We start from the raw sequence: 17,701 nt of genomic DNA on the forward strand, positions 1-17,701 counted from the left end.
TCGACCACAGCAAACTATGGCAAGTTCTTAAAGAAATGGGAGTGCCTGATCACCTCATCTGTCTCCTGAGAAATCTCTACGTGGGACAAGAAGCTACAGTTAGAACTGGATATGGAACAACTGATTGGTTCAAAATTGGGAAAGGAGTACGGCAAGGCTGTATATTGTCTCCCTGCTTATTTAACTTATATGCAGAATTCATCATGCGAAAGGCTGGGCTGGATGAATCCCAAGCCGGAATTAAGATTGCTGGAAGAAATATCAACAACCTCAGATATGCAGATGACACAACCTTGATGGCAGAAAGTGAAGAGGAATTAAAGAACCTTTTAATGAGGGTGAAAGAGGAGAGCGCAAAATATGGTCTGAAGCTCAACATCAAAAAAACGAAGATCATGGCCACTGGGCCCATCACCTCCTGGCAAATAGAAGGGGAAGAAATGGAGGCAGTGAGAGATTTTACTTTCTTGGGCTCCATGATCACTGCGGAAGGTGACAGCAGTCACGAAATTAAAAGACGCCTGCTCCTTGGGAGAAAGGCGATGGCAAACCTAGACAACATCTTAAAAAGCAGAGACATCACCTTGCCAACAAAGGTCCGTATAGTAAAAGCCATGGTTTTCCCAGTAGTGATGTATGGAAGTGAGAGCTGGACCATAAAGAAGGCTAATCGCCGAAGAATTGATGCTTTTGAATTCTGGTGCTGGAGGAGACTCTTGAGAGTCCCATGGACTGCAAGAAGATCAAACCTCTCCATTCTGAAGGAAATCAGCCCTGAGTGCTCACTGGAAGGACAGATCCTGAAGCTGAGGCTCCAATACTTTGGCCACCTCATGAGAAGAGAAGACTCCCTGGAAAAGACCCTGATGTTGGGAAAGATAGAGGGCGCAAGGAGAAGGGGACGACAGAGAATGAGATGGTTGGATGGTGTTCTTGAAGCTACCGGCATGAGTTTGATCAAACTGCGGGAGGCAGTGGAGGACAGAAGTGCCTGGCGTGCTCTGGTCCATGGGGTCACGAAGAGTCGGACACGACTAAACGACTAAACAACAACAACAACAACAATAATAATACCACACAGCTTCATACATATATCTTGCCATCCACTTTCAATAGTAACTCCCACTTTTGTGCTCTGTGGTCTAAACCACAGAGGCTAGGGCTTGCTGATCAGAAGGTCGGTGGTTCAAGGCCCCACAACGAGGTGAGCTCCCATTGTTTGGTCCCTGCTCCTGCCCACCTAGAAGTTTGAAAGCACTTCAAAATGCAAGTAGATGAATAGGTATCGCTCTGGCAGGAAGGTAAATGGCGTTTCCGTGCACTGCTCTGGTTCACCAGAAGCGGCTTAGTCATGCTGGCCACATGACCCGGAAGCTGTACGCCGGCTCCCTCGGCCAATAAAGCGAGATGAGCACCGCAACCCCAGAGTCGGTCACGACTGGACCTAACGGTCAGGGGTCCCTTTACCTTACCTCATACTATAACTTGAATCACCACTGCAATTTTTTATCATTACTATTACTATTGCTATTTTTTCCTTTATTTTCCCTTTTTATTTTACTCTACTGTTCCTTTTCTTTTTTTCTTTTCCCCTTTTTTTATGTGTTTTTTCAATACTACCCTGCCAGCCTTTAATTTTTAACTTTTTACTATGAAATCCTAACCCCACTTCCCACCCTGAACTGGACCCCACCTCCTCATTTGTGTGTATGAGTGTGTAGGTGTGTGTCCACAAACAACCCCCCCAGCACACACCCTCCCTCTGGCCCCACTCCATTGGTCTCTTGCATCTTTGCTTGTTAATCCCTTTATGTCAACTGTTTGTCTGTTCTGCTTGCCTTTCTGCCTGTCTGCTTGTCTGCTTCCCGCTTCGCTAACATCACTGAGGTGAGTACGGTGACCCTAGAGAAGTCCTTAAAATATAGCCCTGACATGACAAAAATAGCCGCCTAATCCAGACATTCTATAAAAGCCACCAGTCAACAATGCTGGTTCAACTCAGCAACTCAATACCCTGGAACCACCACTTCCAAAACTCCTAACCACAACACTCCACTCCAAAAAGATACCACCACATCTCAAAACAAGGTCACCAGAGAGATTGAGATGGCACCAACCAGGGAGATGATGAACAGCACTGAGACCACAACATAGCCCCAGGATGACAACAACCCAACAACAAAATGAGGCCTGAGGGAAATGGAACTGAGACTAGCAGAACTATTGAAGAACACAGTGACTCCCCTGAAGAAAATAATCAGCAACCTGACCTCCAGAGTGGAAACCCTCACTAACACCATCTCCAGTCTAGAAAGTAAGAACCAAATGCACAGAACACCACAGAAACTAGTGCTCATATGCCCAGGAAATGCTGGAGAGGACGCACCTCCACAGGCACATACCTCCACATGTGGTGAGAATGTCCCAAAATCCAACTCTTCTGGACATCAGTCATACAAGAAATATTCAAAATAACTAAGCAAGTATTAGAAGTCGCCCCAGAACTGGCCCTACTGAACATCTTCCAAGATAATAATGCCCACTCACATTATAAAGAGCTCATAACCAACCTACTCTCAGCAGCCAGAAGCAGACACTGGAGAGACCTGTCAGGAGTAAGCTTGGACCATGGTACCAAATAGTATGGGAAACAGCCTTAGTAGAAAAACTAACCAATAAACCGAAACTGACATGGGGACAAATAGAAGAAGATGCCTTCACCACGGTATGTCCCCTTTATCACATACATAGCCCAACAAGACAACAACAAAAATCTGCCAACAGCATACAAATCAATCTGGCTAACCAAAAACCCACCCTCTCACACACTCACATGCATAAACAAATCTCACTAAAGCCAACCAAGTACAGCCAACCACACCCTAGGCCGCCCCCAACCTCTCTCACCACCAAGGAAATACAACAAGCGAATAGAAAGAGAACCCACACAAGTGCCGCTGACACAAAACCCCACACATACACTAAGTAGAAGAATAGAAGCAGTGCCACCCGCACCCTCCCCACCCACCATTCCCCCTCCCCTTCCGTTCTCCTCTTTTCTTCCCAACCTAATACTGCATGCAACACAAATGAAACTGATCTTGAAACAATGTCTGTATTTTTGTAAACAAAGAAATCTTTAGTAAAAATATATTTTTTAAAAAAAGAAAGTGGAGAAGGTGGATAGAAAGAAGTTACTCTCCAGCTCTCACATTACTCGAACCTGGGACCATTCAGTGGAGCTGAACATTGGATTCATGACTGACAAAACTAAGCCCTGAACTGCATCATGCAGCACATACTTAAACTATGGAATTTGCTCCCACAAGATGTAGGGATAGCTGGAAATGTGTGTGGCCTTAAAAGAGGATTGGACAAGTTCACGGAGAGTAAGGCTATCAGTGGCTAATAGCTGCAATGGCTGAGCCCTGTCTCCATTGCTGGAAGCAGTGTGTCTCTGAGGGCTAGTTGCTGGGGAGCGTGCACTTTCACTTAGCTCCTGTTGTGGGGTTTCCAGAGGCAACTGGATAGCTATTATGGGAAAAGGATGCTAGACATGATGGACCTTTGGGCTGCGCCAGCAGGGCTCTTTGTACATTCATACAAATAGGGACTGTATTTTGCACTGTTGACTTTATTTTATAGTTTTTCTTTTTAAAAAATTAGCATGAATAAAGATGATGTCTGAATTGTGGACTGTCTTTCTTCCTGTCAAGAATGCATCTAGAACTAGTTTTGACATTAAAAATTAACCTGGCAATTTAACGAAATGATTATTCTGGCCTCAGTAGATGGTTTCCATTCTTTCTCTCCCTCAAGAGAGCAAAAATCATGGCCAGTTCTTGGCCAGCTAATGAACCAAGTTTGCCTGTCTCTTTGCAGATGGGGTGTTGGAGAAGGCCATGTATAAGTGCATCCTGAAGCCCCTCAAGGGTCATGTCGAGGTGATGTTGAAAGAGTTCCATACAGCTGACGGCTCTTGGAAACAGCTGAAAGAGAACCTTCAACTTGTCCGACAACGGAATCCTCAGGAGCTTGGGGTGTTTGTCCCAACACCAGACTTTGTAGATGTTGAAAAGATTAAAGTCAAGTTCATGACCATGCAGAAGATGTATTCTCCTGAAAAGAAAGTCATGCTGCTGCTACGAGTCTGCAAACTAATTTACACTGTGATGGAAAACAATTCAGGTAAATGCTGTCTCTTGACCAAAGATTTCTTTGCTGTTCAGGAAGCTTCTGGAGGAAGAGCCAATGTTTTATCTCACAACAGTTTCAAATCTCCCTTTTTCTTTATCTCACAGGTTTTGTAATTTGTAATCTGATAGTCTGCAGTTTGGTTCTAATTGTTTTCATACCTGCACTATTTCTAGCATGTTGCAGTGACTATTTGGTATAACAGGTATCTGGAATGAAGGCAGTGTCTGCTAGGAAGAGACTAAACTAAAAGGGGATTGATGGGCCCAGATATTGGAGCACGTATTCAAACACTATGTATGCATTGCTGTAGTGTGAGAAATGGCCTGTGACACTGGTGCCAGTTCATGCCTTTTTCTTAAAGTCTGATACAAAAAGGGCACAATTTAAATGGGCAAATACATGTGTGGTCCTGTCAATTATGAATGGTGCGCGCACACATGCAAATATCGCTTGCTTGAATTCCTGCACCCTCCGCATGCTTCCTGAAATTGGCCTGGAGGTTTCAGGAGAACAGCGCATGAGGTGGGTGGGATCTGGCAAGCTGGAGTGATGGTCCAGATAGAGGGGCTAGAAAAGTGTGAAATTGAATTCCACCCATTTTTGCATTGTGAAAAACATGGTGTTACATCACACTTGTTTTAGAAGCTTAGTCTGAATAATTTGAAAATGGTCTGAGCCTTGAAAAAATCTATGCCCAAAGACTAGTGCAGGCTTTTCCCAATCCAGGGTGCTGCAAGGTATACAAGGTGTGGCTAATCCTTTTAGGTGGAACAGAAGTGTTGCTGCAAGTAGGAGCACAGTCCCAGCCACCCAGGGGTAGGTAGCATAGAATTGTACTTACCTGGAGCAAGCTAGCTCCTCACATAAGTTTTCAGTAAACCATGAAGCTGGTCAAGAGCCCCACAAGAACATCTCACTGCTGAGCTAACATTGACATTGCTTAAACCAGAAGGCAGTTGCTTAGCACAAATCCCAAGCTTTAACTGAGTTGTACGCGGGTGGCGCTGTGGGTTAAACCACAGAGCCTAGGACTTGCTGATCGGAAGGTCGGCGGTTCGAATCCCCGCGACGGGGTGAGCTCCCATTGTTTGGTCCCTGCTCCTGCCCACCTAGCACGTCAAAGTGCAAGCAGATAAATACGTACTGCTCCGGCGGGAAGGTTAACGACGTTTCCATGCGCTGCTCTGGTTCGCCAGAATGCTGGCCACATGACCCGGAAGCTGTACGCCGGCTCCCTCAGCCTATAAAGTGAGATGAGCGCATAACCCCAGAGTCGTCCGCGACTGGACCTTACGGTCAGGGGTACCTTTGCCTTTACCTTACTTCAGTACAGTATTTAACTTTGCTGCAGCCAGTTGCCATCCTTTAATCTGCTTATCCGGTCCTGTGATGGCATATAAAGTATATGAATATGTGCGCCTGTCCTAGAATCATGTTCTCTTTAATTTTACACCAATGGTAAAAGGTAAAGGATCCCTGGACGGCTAAGTCCAGTCAAAGGCGACTATGGGCTGTGGCACTCATCTCACTTTCAGGCCGAGGGAGCCGGCGTTTGTCCACAGACAGCTTTCCAGGGCAACGGAACGCCGTGATGGAAGCCAGAACACACGGAAACGCCATTTACCAATGGATCCTGTGATAATAGCATATATGTTTGAGTAAAATTCGCTTGGCATGAATCTAAAATGATTCAGCTGAATGGAAACAGCAGTGCAGAAGACTGCCTTTAAACATGGAAAGAGGCAGACAAAACTGGCAGAGGGTTGTGATTAATGCCTATATTTTCTTTCCCCACTCTTCCTTACCCTTCGTCAAGGGAGGATGTATGGAGCTGATGACTTTTTGCCAGTGCTGACCTACGTTGTGGCTCAGTGTGACATGCTGGAGTTAGATGCTGAAATTGAGTACATGATGGAGCTGCTGGACCCCTCCTTGCTACACGGAGAAGGTAAATGGCCTTGAAGCTCTGAGATGACTCTTTTGCCAGGAATTTGTTTATTTGTAGCCTGCCTGAATAGACAGCCTTTAAAAGAATCCTGAAAGCCTCTAACTTGTTGCCACAGCTTATCAAGTAATGCCTACAAACAAAACATAAAGATAACCCCAACCAATGAAGATAAAAAGCCTTGTGTTCATACCCGCATAGAGAGAGGGTATTTTTAATTAAAAATAATATGCTTTTCTTTGTGATTCTGGAAGGAGGAAACTGTCGTTTGGCCTAGCAACTTGGACGGTAGTGATTTACAGTAAACTCTTAACCGTGTCTTTGCAGAAGCCCTATTGAATTCAGTGGGGCATACTCCCAGGTCAGTGAGGTTAGGGTTGCAGCCTTAGTTCAGTTTGGAATGATAGATCAGACCATACATCTTCTGGCAGGGTCTGAAATGATATGTGACAATTTCTCTCTTCAATTCTCTCTTTCTCCAGTATGGAAAACTTTCTTTTAACTTACTGAGAATTTTGAATTATGGAAGCTTATAAATTAGCTTTCCTAAACCTCAGGAATAACTTGTATTTCAGAGCAGGCTTCCTTCAGAGGCCAGGATATTACCACAAGTCTTCTTTCAGATTCATATTGGCATTTAGTAGCATTATCATGGTCATCCCGCCTCCTGCATGACAGTTCATTGAAAAAGAAAAACATTTCCTTGTTCAGTTGGTAGAGCATGAGATTCAGCAATCCTTACCAAAGCCCTGTATAGCAAGCAGATAGGTAAAGGTAAAGGACCCCTGGACGGTTAAGTCCAGTCAAAGGTGACTATGAGGTATGGCACTCATCTTGCTTCAGGCTGAGGGAGCCGGCGTTTCTCCACAGACAGCTTTCTGGGTCATGTGGCCAGCATGACTAAACTGCTTCTGGTGTAGCGGGACACTGTGACAGAAACCAGAGCGCATGGAAATGCCATTTACCTTCCTGCCACAGTGGTACCTATTTATCTACTTGCGCTGGTGTGCTTTCGAACTTCTAGGTTGGCAGGAGCTGGGACAGAGCAACAGGAGCTCACCCGTTACAGGGATTCAAACCACTGACCTTCTGATTGGCAAGCCCAAGAGGCCCGGAGGTTTAGACCACAGCACCAAAGCCCTGTATAGCAAGCAGATATTCATCTTACCAAAAGGGGAAAGCACTGAGGATGTGAGTGAGTTGATAAGAGAGGCAGGATTTTAATTGAGGATTCTTTCATAGCGAAATCACTTTATTTGTTATTTGTGCAGGGGTTGCGTTCCTGGCCCACTCATGTGTTAGTGGAGTGCGTGTAAGCCCCCCCCGATTCCACCCCCTTTTCTGGCCACTTCTGGGTTGCGGCAATGCGTGCGTCACAATCATGTATGCATTGAACAAATGTAAAATGGTCTTTGCCTCTACTCGAAACCCTTTGAGGAACACTTCATTATTATTTTTTAACACACAGGTTAGTCATTTTTGTCAAAAAGGCATGGAGTGGAGAAGCCACACAGAGGTAGCAGCAGCTCTCCAGTTCATACTCAGGCAACCAAAAATATACTCTTTCTGCCATGCAAAAAGAATGGGAGAAGAATATGTGAATCAGTTTTATTACTAGAAATTCCTCTTGACTTTTATTTAGGTTGCTTGAGAACAAGGGGCTTGTTATTAAGGTGACATTTGCAAAAAAACCCAACAAAAAACAAACCAACAATGATTTAGCTCTTAAAATATGGCCTGGAATACGTCTCCTGCTTGTGGCTCTGAATCTTTTCCTGCCTCTGCAGTTGTTTGGCTCCTTCTAAGCCTGGAGTAGGGAGGGATTCCAGAGGCCCCTTCCCTCCTGGGCAGCTGAGAGCAAAAGAATGCTGAAGCAGTTGAATCTGGCAAGGAACTTCTGTTTCCAACAGCAAAACAAAAACAAGCAGGCCAAGCTTCTGGCCAAGCAGCTGGATGTTGATACTTCCTTGGCCTCCAAACTGCATCAGATTTCTGTGTGTTACTATTTGCAACAAATTGCATTTGTCTTTTCCAGAAATCCAGTGGTGGGCGGGGGCATGAACAGAATTCCATCTAATGGGGAAGAGCATTTGAGTACAGCCGGAATGAGAACTGCAACAAACACCAGAGTCTGCTTTAAGTAATCTTCCTGATGTTTGTGCTATACTTGCCACAGTGTGTGGTGTCAAGAAACCAGGAGAACAAAGGAACTCAGAGGGTTGGATCCAGACTCTAGTGCTTTGGAACAAAGTTGGAAACCCACTGGCATGGCTGTGGTTTCAAAGGCACACCTCAGAAGGATGGCAGACCCCCAATTTGTAGTAGTAGCAGCAGTAGCACAGTATTTATTAAATTTGGATACCACTCTTCAAGAGGAGACTGAGAAGAGATAGGATAGCCATCTTCAAATATCTCAAGGGCTGCCACATGGAAGATGGAGCAAGCTTGTTTACTCCTGCTCCACAGGGTAGGACCCGAACCAATGGCTTCAGGTTACAAGAAAGGAGATTCCAACTAAACATCAGAAAAAACTTTCTGACGGTAAGAGCTGTTCCGACAGTGGAACAGACTCCCTTGGGAGGTGATGAACTCTCCTTCATTGGAGGTGTTTAAGCAGAGGTTGGATGTCCATCTGTCAGGGATGCTTTAGCTGAGATTCCTGCATTCTGCATTGCAGGGGGGGGGCAGTGTCCGTTCCAAGTCTACTATTCTATGATCTGTAGATTTCAGGGTGGTTCACAGTATAAAAATACAAAATAAAAGCACAAAATACATAATAAAAACAAGAACAAGAACGAACTACTAGCACATTGATAGCTAACCTGTTGCTATCCAGATGCACACTTCCCATCATTGTTGAGCATTGGCCCTGCGGGCAGAGGCTGGTGGAAATTGGAGTCCAACATGTGGAGGTTGCACTTTCATTTAATGCAAGACAGCAGATCACTCTTGTCTGTCTTGGAAAATTACAGACATACTGAGTTTTACACTGATTATATATATAAGTAATCAAGCTGTTGGTAATTATCTCTGGAACACTCTTCTCCTGATTCCTTCACAGGTGGCTACTACTTGACAAGTGCATATGGAGCACTTTCTTTGATAAAGAATTTTCAAGAAGAACAAGCAGCTCGGCTGCTGTGCTCGGAAGCCCGGAATACCCTCCGACAGTGGCATAAGCGTAGGACAACAAATAGAACGATTCCATCTGTGGATGATTTTCAGGTACAGTTAATGACTTTTCCATATGATGACTTTTCCACTGTGGGCAGAGTATAAGTGTGATATGACAGACAGCATGGTAGTTGTAGATTGTCCTTGGTGATGTTAGTTCTGGTTCCCCCTCATTTGTGAAGCTCAGGGCAAAACTAGTTCTGACAGGGCTGCCATTCATGTCCCCACTCCATTCACGGGTAAAGCCAGGGATGGGGTGAAATTAGAATAAAATATGCACGGAAGACTGGTGTCCTGTCCTGCCATACAAACCCTGATGCCTTTGTTCCCCTCCATCTTTTGTTCTCCTTTTTTTAAGCTTCAGTGTTGGAATTGAGCCAAGGAAGAAATAGACAACTGTGGGCAGTAAGATGTGCAGTAAGATATACATTGCCCCTCACCTGCATGATCCTCAGTCTTTGTTTATATGTCCAAGGGGCAGATATATAAAGAGAAACAGGTGTCTGTCACCATCTCATCTAATTTGGCCATGACGTTGGGGGGAAGGGATTCTTCTCCATGTTGCAATGCCTGGAAGCGCTTTAATAACACTGAAGGTGAAGTGACTGCAAAGTTTCATATTCTTCTTGGGGAGATCCTGGAGTGATTATGGGCAGCTGCTTCTTCCTTAAGACCTCCTTACAGGATTCCTGTTTGGTCAGAGCACCTAAACAAGATGGAAGTACAAATACTGTTAAAATTGTACTTTGATCTTGCATGGTCTGAGAAAATTACTTTTCATATCTAACTTGCAAATGAAGCTTAACTTCAGTTTATGTATCATCGGTGCTTTTTTTCTAGAAAAATAGGTGCTGGTACTCAGCATGAAGTTGTTAAAGTAAGGCTGGATCTAGACACATCCAAGAAGCGATTCAGTTAAACGCACCGTAAACTTCATACAGGGAAATTCCATTGGTGAAAGACGGGGCTCCACTGGGCCATCTGGTGTCAGTGTTATAACGCGTTCTTTCTTTACAAATGTCGCTGAGTCCTAGGTGCCAGTACTGCATACCCTTGAGTACCCCCTGAAGAAGAAGAAAGCACTGTGTATCATGCTAGTTCAGCACTGATGCTTTTTGGAAAGCTAAAGCATGTTTCACTGTTTGAATTTTATGGTTAGCAAAAAACCTCCAAGATTTGGGTTGCCATACTTGCAAACATGTTAGAGAATAAATGTGGAGGATGTTTCTTCCCCTTAGAAACAAAAGTATTTGTTGGTGCATCCTGAATGTACATTTTGCCCTATATTTGACTGACTCCCTCCAATGACTCATTTCATTTCATGTCAGAACAAGCTGTGTTCCAACATGCACACTCTGCTCTTCTTTCTTCCCTTCCTTCCTCATTTCTATTTTCTCCCCTTCTCTCTCCCCTCCCTCCTTTTTTTCCTTCCTCAAATCTCCCCCTTTCATGTCTTCCCTTAGATTCTAGATGATGTCTGTTTCCGCTTATGGCCAGCATGTGTGCGTATGCTTTTTGTGTCTTTTTTAAAAAAGCATTCCTAATTATTTTACTGGAAGAAAGTAATGTTAACAGTGAAAAGCAATTATTCCCCACCTCCGCCTTCACTGTTGACTGTGCTTTACTTGTTTTATTCTGCTCTGGGTTTTGTTACATTTAAATTGGTTTTATTATCTCTTGCATTGTTTTATTTTGAGTTGATTGGAGGCCTTTCTTGGGCCAAAAAGTGGCATAGAAATGAATTTATGAAGAAGCAAATATACTGCTTCTGCAGTAGGCAAAATAAATAAAAAAGACCGGCATTCCCACTAAATGAAAATGCAAAAAAGGTGGGAATAACTAATAACAACTCACATGTTCACCAAAAGCTCCCACAGACCTTGCCTAGAATTAATGAAGCTTGAATTATTATCAAATTGGACTCAGGAAAAGAGACATGAATCATATTCCCAAATGAGCTTCCTGAAACCAGTTCCTTGCTTCAATATTAAAAAGTAAATGTCAGACACATGTGCTCTGTAGAATTGCAAAGTATGCTTTCCATCTGCAGAAGTCTGATTTGTGTGAATGGGGCTCGGCCCACTTTCTTCCCTGAGCTCTGCTGCATCTTGGGTTAGCCTCTTAGTTTCTTAGCATGACCACCATTCCCCAGAGAAGGCTCAGTGACGCTTTGCCACCGTCTGGCATATGCCCAGGTATCAGCTGAGGGAACTCAGTCTGGCCACAGATGATAGCTTTGCAGTTCACTTAGCTTGCTGTCAGGACACAATAAAGTGAGCTCAAAAGTACAACCCTCATGGCATGCTAATAATGAATAAGCAGAGGAAGCATTGGGGCTAGTAAGTAAGTCCTTTACTCACATGGGCAGGTTGAATAAAATCTCAGTCAAGGTCCTGTGAATAGACCCTGACACTGCTTACTTACAGCAGGGGTTTTCAGTTTCTGCCTTCAGGGAACATTTACTGCATCAGTTTGTCTGCCATGGCACCCTTGTTACAGAATATGCATTCCATTTGAACAGAGCACTGGTCAGGCCTATGAGGCCTCAATATCTTATATCTGAATTGAGGGTGCTTGAGAACATTTTGCTTTGAGTAGACCTGTTGCAATTAATGGCTCTAATGTCAGGTTCATTAATTTCTGAGGATCTTCTCTGAGTAAAATTTAGTTGTATACCACCCTTAAAGTTTCCTGAAACACAGAGGACCTCTGATTAATAACAAGAGGAACAACTACGTATATTTCACATTGATTAGCCCAACAAACCAGGTGAAATCGTGTGGGGGTTTTTTTATTAGGTCTTGAATTTGAATATTTATTCTTCTCATGTATTTCCCCACTTCACAGAACTATTTGCGAGTTGCATTCCAGGAAGTAAACAGTGGCTGTACAGGGAAAACCTTGCTCGTGAGACCATATATTACCACAGAAGATGTGTGTCGGCTTTGTGCTGAGAAGTTTAAAGTGGACATTCCTGATGAGTATAGCCTGTTTCTTTTTATTGATGACACCTGGCAACAGCTGACAGAAGATACCTATCCCCAAAAAATCAAAGCTGAACTGCACAGCCGGCCACAGCCCCAGGTCTTTCATTTTGTTTATAAGCGCATCAACAGTGACAATTATGGTGCCATTTTTCAAAACGACAACAGCGACCACACATCATAAAGCTCATGTGTTTTATGGTTGGGTTTTAAGTTGCTGAAAGCACCCTTTGCTTGCTGACTTGAGTTCATTAGACACTGTCTGCAGGGCTCTAAACCAAATGTCTGATAAGAACATGAGCAACCATCCCGGTCACTGACTAAATGTAATATATATACAGGGCCATTGTACAGCTGTAGAACAGAAGGGGGGCTGAACTTCATGGATCACTGATCTTCTCAAATATACTGCACATCACATCAGCACATCTGTATTGCATTTTACTCTCATCCTTAGTTCAAGCCCTAGTTTGCATTAACTTTACTGATGGCCAGATTATCTATAAGCTAGCTGGTGGGCTATCCATTTCACCAGTGTACATATATATGCAAAACTGTCCGATGCAGGGCATCAATAAACTCTCTTATATGGATGGTAGCAGCCTTCTCTAAAATAGTTATTTAATTATTATTATTTTACTGAAGGCAGCTTGTTTATATATATATATCACAGAAATTTTAAAACAGTTGCAGGTAAACTGTCATGGTTGATCCTTAAAGTATTTTTTAAAACTATAAAATGTTCTATAATTCTGCATGTGATTTTTAACATTTAATATACAAAATAAATCTCTTGCTGGTTTTAGAGTATTACATTGAACACTCCTGTGAGATTTAGATGGTTTATTGCCTTTTCTTCCCTGATTTAAGTGTTTTTAAATCTATCAAACTCATTTTAAGGTTGATAAAATTCTGTAAGTAATTTGTATTTTTGACATTGGCTACCCAAAGCCTTTTACAAACCTGATGTATCTCTTACTGAATTATTATTTATATACTGCAATCTTGAATGGACAGATAAAGTGGACAGAAGTATTTGAAAGAAGTGAATATAGAGACCAGGAAAGTGAGAAAACAGTGTGGCTGCTTTAGAAATGAGATGTTTTAGGGCATGTGTTTCAAATAACACAATTTAGTTACTTCATTGTTGTACAGAAAGTTAGCCAAAGAAAGATAGCTGAGAGCTCCATCACCCCTCTTCGTGGAAGAGTGACTGGACATTGTTGAAGGTAGATGTGAGGGACAGTCACTCAAAATGGGGGGGGGGGGGAGAGATTGTGAGGTTACCCCTAGTCTGCTGGTTCAGGCTTCTTGCAGAACGTAAGTGAAGGAAGTTGGGGAGGGAGTTTCAAAGTTTGAAATATTGTACATATACAAATATTGATTTGTCATCTGTTAGAAACAGCAAGGAACTGAATTTACAGGTTAAACAGATTTATGCAGACTGAAACGAGCAACATCACATGCATTTTACTGTGGCTGAAAAAGTAAACGTTTTCCATAGGCATACAAATTGTAAGCTTCTTTCCATATTAGATAACTAAAACTGGGTTGTAATTTTGAATAAAAGTAATCGCTCCCTCCTAATCTTCTGTGCGACCCCAGAAGAAGCGGGAGATGAGAGATATTTCGTGGGGTGGATTTTGCTGTCCCCTATACATCATGACTGAACAATTAAATTATCCAATAGATACAAAAACAAATCTGGACAATGTTGTAATAGTTTAATGTTGTAACAGAAATAGTAAGACCTACACTGAGCACCAACCAATCCAAGTCATTGTGTAAGATGTGGTTGAAAATCTTGGATCATAAGTCCCTTACTGATCTTATCAAAAGCCAAGAATCTTGTCCATCTAGGATGGCTTCCAAACCATGTGAATGCACTCCAGTGCTGAGTTACTAATTGCTGTACCTTAATGCCTTAATGCTCTGGAGTTACCAAAAGAATATTGGTGTCCGGCTCTGCAAATGCGTTTTGTATGTAAATGTATGCATGTTGATTTGCCACTTACCTGCCACCTTGACATGTGTCTATGTTGTATTTCATTTTGTAAATGATAAAACAGTAGTTTTGCACATAATACATTGTAATACTTTACTATAATGAACATGTTTGTGTATATGTGAATAGTCTGTATTTAAGTACTCATCCATTTCTTGCACTTGTAAGACACAGCCATTTTCTAGTCTCCTGAAACTATTCTTTAGTCCAGCTCATGTGGTTTGCTGTACATTGGAGTCTTAGAGCTGGTTCACACACTCATATCTATCCCTTCATTTTTATCATTTACTAACTGCCAGTTGAATGTGTAAACTGACTGTACTGGAAAACATTGTATTTTTGAGGTGATATATGGCACTTTCTCCTGTTACAGATCTGTGATAACTTCTGCTGCAATAATGGCCATAGATCTGTGAACTAGCCCTGAGGACCAATTCACACATTATACTTTAAAAACATCTTGGGTGTATACCTATTTTAATGTGAAAAGGTTGGGTGGAAATTATTGCTATCATGTTTTGAGCTCTGGCTCTTGTTCCCCTGCGCCAATTGCTACTAGTAAACTTGTGCCAGCAACAGTCACTGTAGGGATCAGCAGAGCTCACACTGGCCAAAAGCACTCCGATATCTGGAGGATGAGGACATCTGGAACATCCTAAAGACATAGTGACAGCTCTGCCTTAGATTGAAAATGATTTGTGTCATTTGATCTTCTTTCATTTTATGCATATATCAGTGGTGTGCGGTCAGTGGACTAGGGGGACTAGGATAGTCCCCTAAATTTCCCCCTGGCATCTCTTTCCTAAAGCCTGGGAAGCTTCTGCTCAGCTTAGGGAGGGAGGTGCGATGCTCCGATGGGTCCAAAAGCCCTTCCACCACCTTCCCAAAGCCTGGGAAGCTTCTGCTGGCTTAAGGAGGAAGGCACAATGCTCACGCACGCAACATCAGGACATCACAATGTTGTGCCTGTTCCCAAGTACCCTTGCAAGCTGGCGCCTCTAGCCCTAACTGTTCCCCTGTGAAAAAAATCACCATACATCACTGGAATAAATGCTTAATTTCCCTGAAATTGGCACCATGGGAAGACTGAAACAAGTGCAGGAGACGACTCACAACTGGATACCATATGTGAAAAAAGTTCATGTTTCTGAAATGGTGAGTTGTAACTGAGGAGTTGGATGGAAGAAACCACACACTCAGGATTCTTTTAAGGTGGGTGCTTTGTACTCTGTTTTTCCTTCCAGAAACATTTTGGCATTGAATCATTTATTCCAGTATCTATAACAATCTCATGTGCTTTGCTATGCTCCTATACACACTTACAATTTGCTTCTTCTGTACTAAACAAAACTGAAATTTTCGCCACAATTCAGAACCAACACCTAATTATTTTCCATGTCATTTTACTTAAAAATAAATAAATCAGAAGATTAGGCATACCCTGCTGGTGGTTGCTGTGCTTAAAATATCATTGCCTCCAAATCAACTCCTATCTTTTCTCTTCTTAATGGACAACACTGATGCAGTGGAAAAAAGTTATTTAAACATAAGCTTATAATCCTTGCAATTCTTTTGAATTAGTAAGACATAAGGGTGTTGTTCATAGGCACTGGGTGCCAGGGGCCCTGGGGGCTCCAGTCCCCACAACTCCCCATGAAAGGGCTGGGCACCCACAAATTTTTGCACCGGGGCTGCTCACGCCGCAGGGGGTGCCAATGTCAGGCGCCTGCAGCGTGCGTGGCCTTGGGCACCCGCAGTCCTGGGGCCAAACGGCTGGGCCTGGTGGTGGTGTTTTGGTTATTTAAATTTCTTACCTGCCCTTCACGCTAAAGTCTGAGGGCAAGTTGCAACAATTTAAAATACAGTTAAAAAACGAGAATTAAAAATACAGTCACTAAAACCAGGGTGGGTCCTGAAAATAAATATCTTCATCGTCAAAGGCCAGGGTAAAGAGCAATGCCTTATTGGTTAGAGTTATGCTCTTAGAGGTTAGGGACGCAGGTGGCGCTGTGGGTTAAACCACAGAGCCTAGGGCTTGCCGATCAGAAGGTTGGAGGTTCGAATCCCTGCAACGGGGTGAGCTCCCGTTGCTCGGTCCCTGCTCCTGCCAACCTAGCAGTTTGAAAGCACGGCAAAGTGCAAGTAGATAAATAGGTACTGCTCCGGCGGGAAGGTAAACGGTGTTTCCGTGCGCTGCTCTGGTTCGCCAGAAGCGGCTTAGTCATGCTGGCCACATGACCCGGAAGCTGTACACTGGCTCCCTCAGCCAATAAAGCGAGATGAGCGCCGCAACCCCAGAGTCAGCCACGACTGGACCTAATGGTCAGGGGTCCCTTTACCTTTACCTTTTATGCTCTTAGAGAAGCTATTCAGTGCCCTGATAGGTACCTGTAACCAAGAAAACTGCACACACTTTGGAATTAGTTCCACTGATAACGGCGGGACTTCTTCTAAGGAAGCTTCCATACATGGCTCAGTCGGTAAAACATGAGACTCTTAATCCCAGGGTTGTAGGTTCAAGCTCCACACTGGGCAAAGATTCCTGCATTGCAGGGGGTTGGTCTAGATGACCCTCGTGGTCCCTTCCAACTCTACAATTCTGTGATTCTGTAGGAGGGCTGACATACGTCATTTTTGGAAAGAAAATCCACAATTTTGGGGGTATCCTGGTTTTTCCTTTTTGAAATATGGCAACCCATCTTGATTTCTAGCCTTGGACTGCAGGGCAGCCGCTGGGACCGGAGATGCGAGCTGAGCCCGAGAGAAGCTCCGGAGGCAGCAGTCTTGGAGGGAGACTAAGGGTCTGGGTTAAAGGCGGATCTACACGGATCCTCATGGATCCTCCACTTTTTAAAAAATAACTCCAACAAATTCAGTGTCAAATCACATCTGGAAGGCACGCCTACAGACTAGACTATTAAAAACGTGGATCCAACACTTAGCCGCACTGCAGCACCACAAAAACATGGATCCTCATGAATTCTTATGATTTTTATATTGAAACAAAATAAAAACACCATGATACTCTACACCACGTATTTGTCTGTGGGCAGAAACCAAAAAATCATGCACCCAGTTTTGTGGTACCGCAATGGTGCATCACATTCAGATCAAATATCATGGCCATGGGCACAGCCTGCACCACAAAAATCACGGATCCACGGCTTCATGGCAACTCCATGGCCCAAAAACGTGGTTCTGAAGCACAGATCCTCGTGGATCCTCACGCTTTTTGCATTGGGCCACCCCAAACTCACCATCAAATCACACATCATAGCCAGGGTCACACCCTGCACCACAAAAATCATGAGTTGCACTACAAAAATGACAAAAATGCCCTTAGCATTAATCATATATGGTATTTCTCCAATAGCAAACTACCTAGAATTGAAAATG

The 17,701-nt window shown here is 43.4% G+C and overlaps 1 protein-coding gene across 6 annotated transcripts in view; it reads left to right on the forward strand.

Moving 5' to 3' along the window:
- Nucleotides 1-14,407, forward strand: part of RIN2 (Ras and Rab interactor 2) — a 75,853-nt gene extending 61,446 nt beyond the window's left edge. For all 6 annotated transcript variants that reach the window (XM_081015149.1, XM_081015154.1, XM_081015151.1 and 3 more), the window contains 4 exons: nt 3,883-4,188; nt 6,014-6,145; nt 9,204-9,367; nt 12,164-14,407. In XM_081015149.1, coding sequence (XP_080871275.1) covers nt 3,883-4,188; nt 6,014-6,145; nt 9,204-9,367; nt 12,164-12,484 — 923 coding nt within the window. In that variant the 3' untranslated portion in view covers nt 12,485-14,407. The remainder of the gene's footprint in view (nt 1-3,882; nt 4,189-6,013; nt 6,146-9,203; nt 9,368-12,163) is intronic.
- The last annotated feature ends 3,294 nt before the right edge of the window (nt 14,408-17,701 follow it).

The sequence above is a fragment of the Podarcis pityusensis genome (genome assembly GCF_964106645.2).
Source record: "Podarcis pityusensis genome assembly, chromosome: 7".
In the NCBI taxonomy this organism is placed as follows: Eukaryota; Metazoa; Chordata; class Lepidosauria; order Squamata; family Lacertidae; genus Podarcis; species Podarcis pityusensis.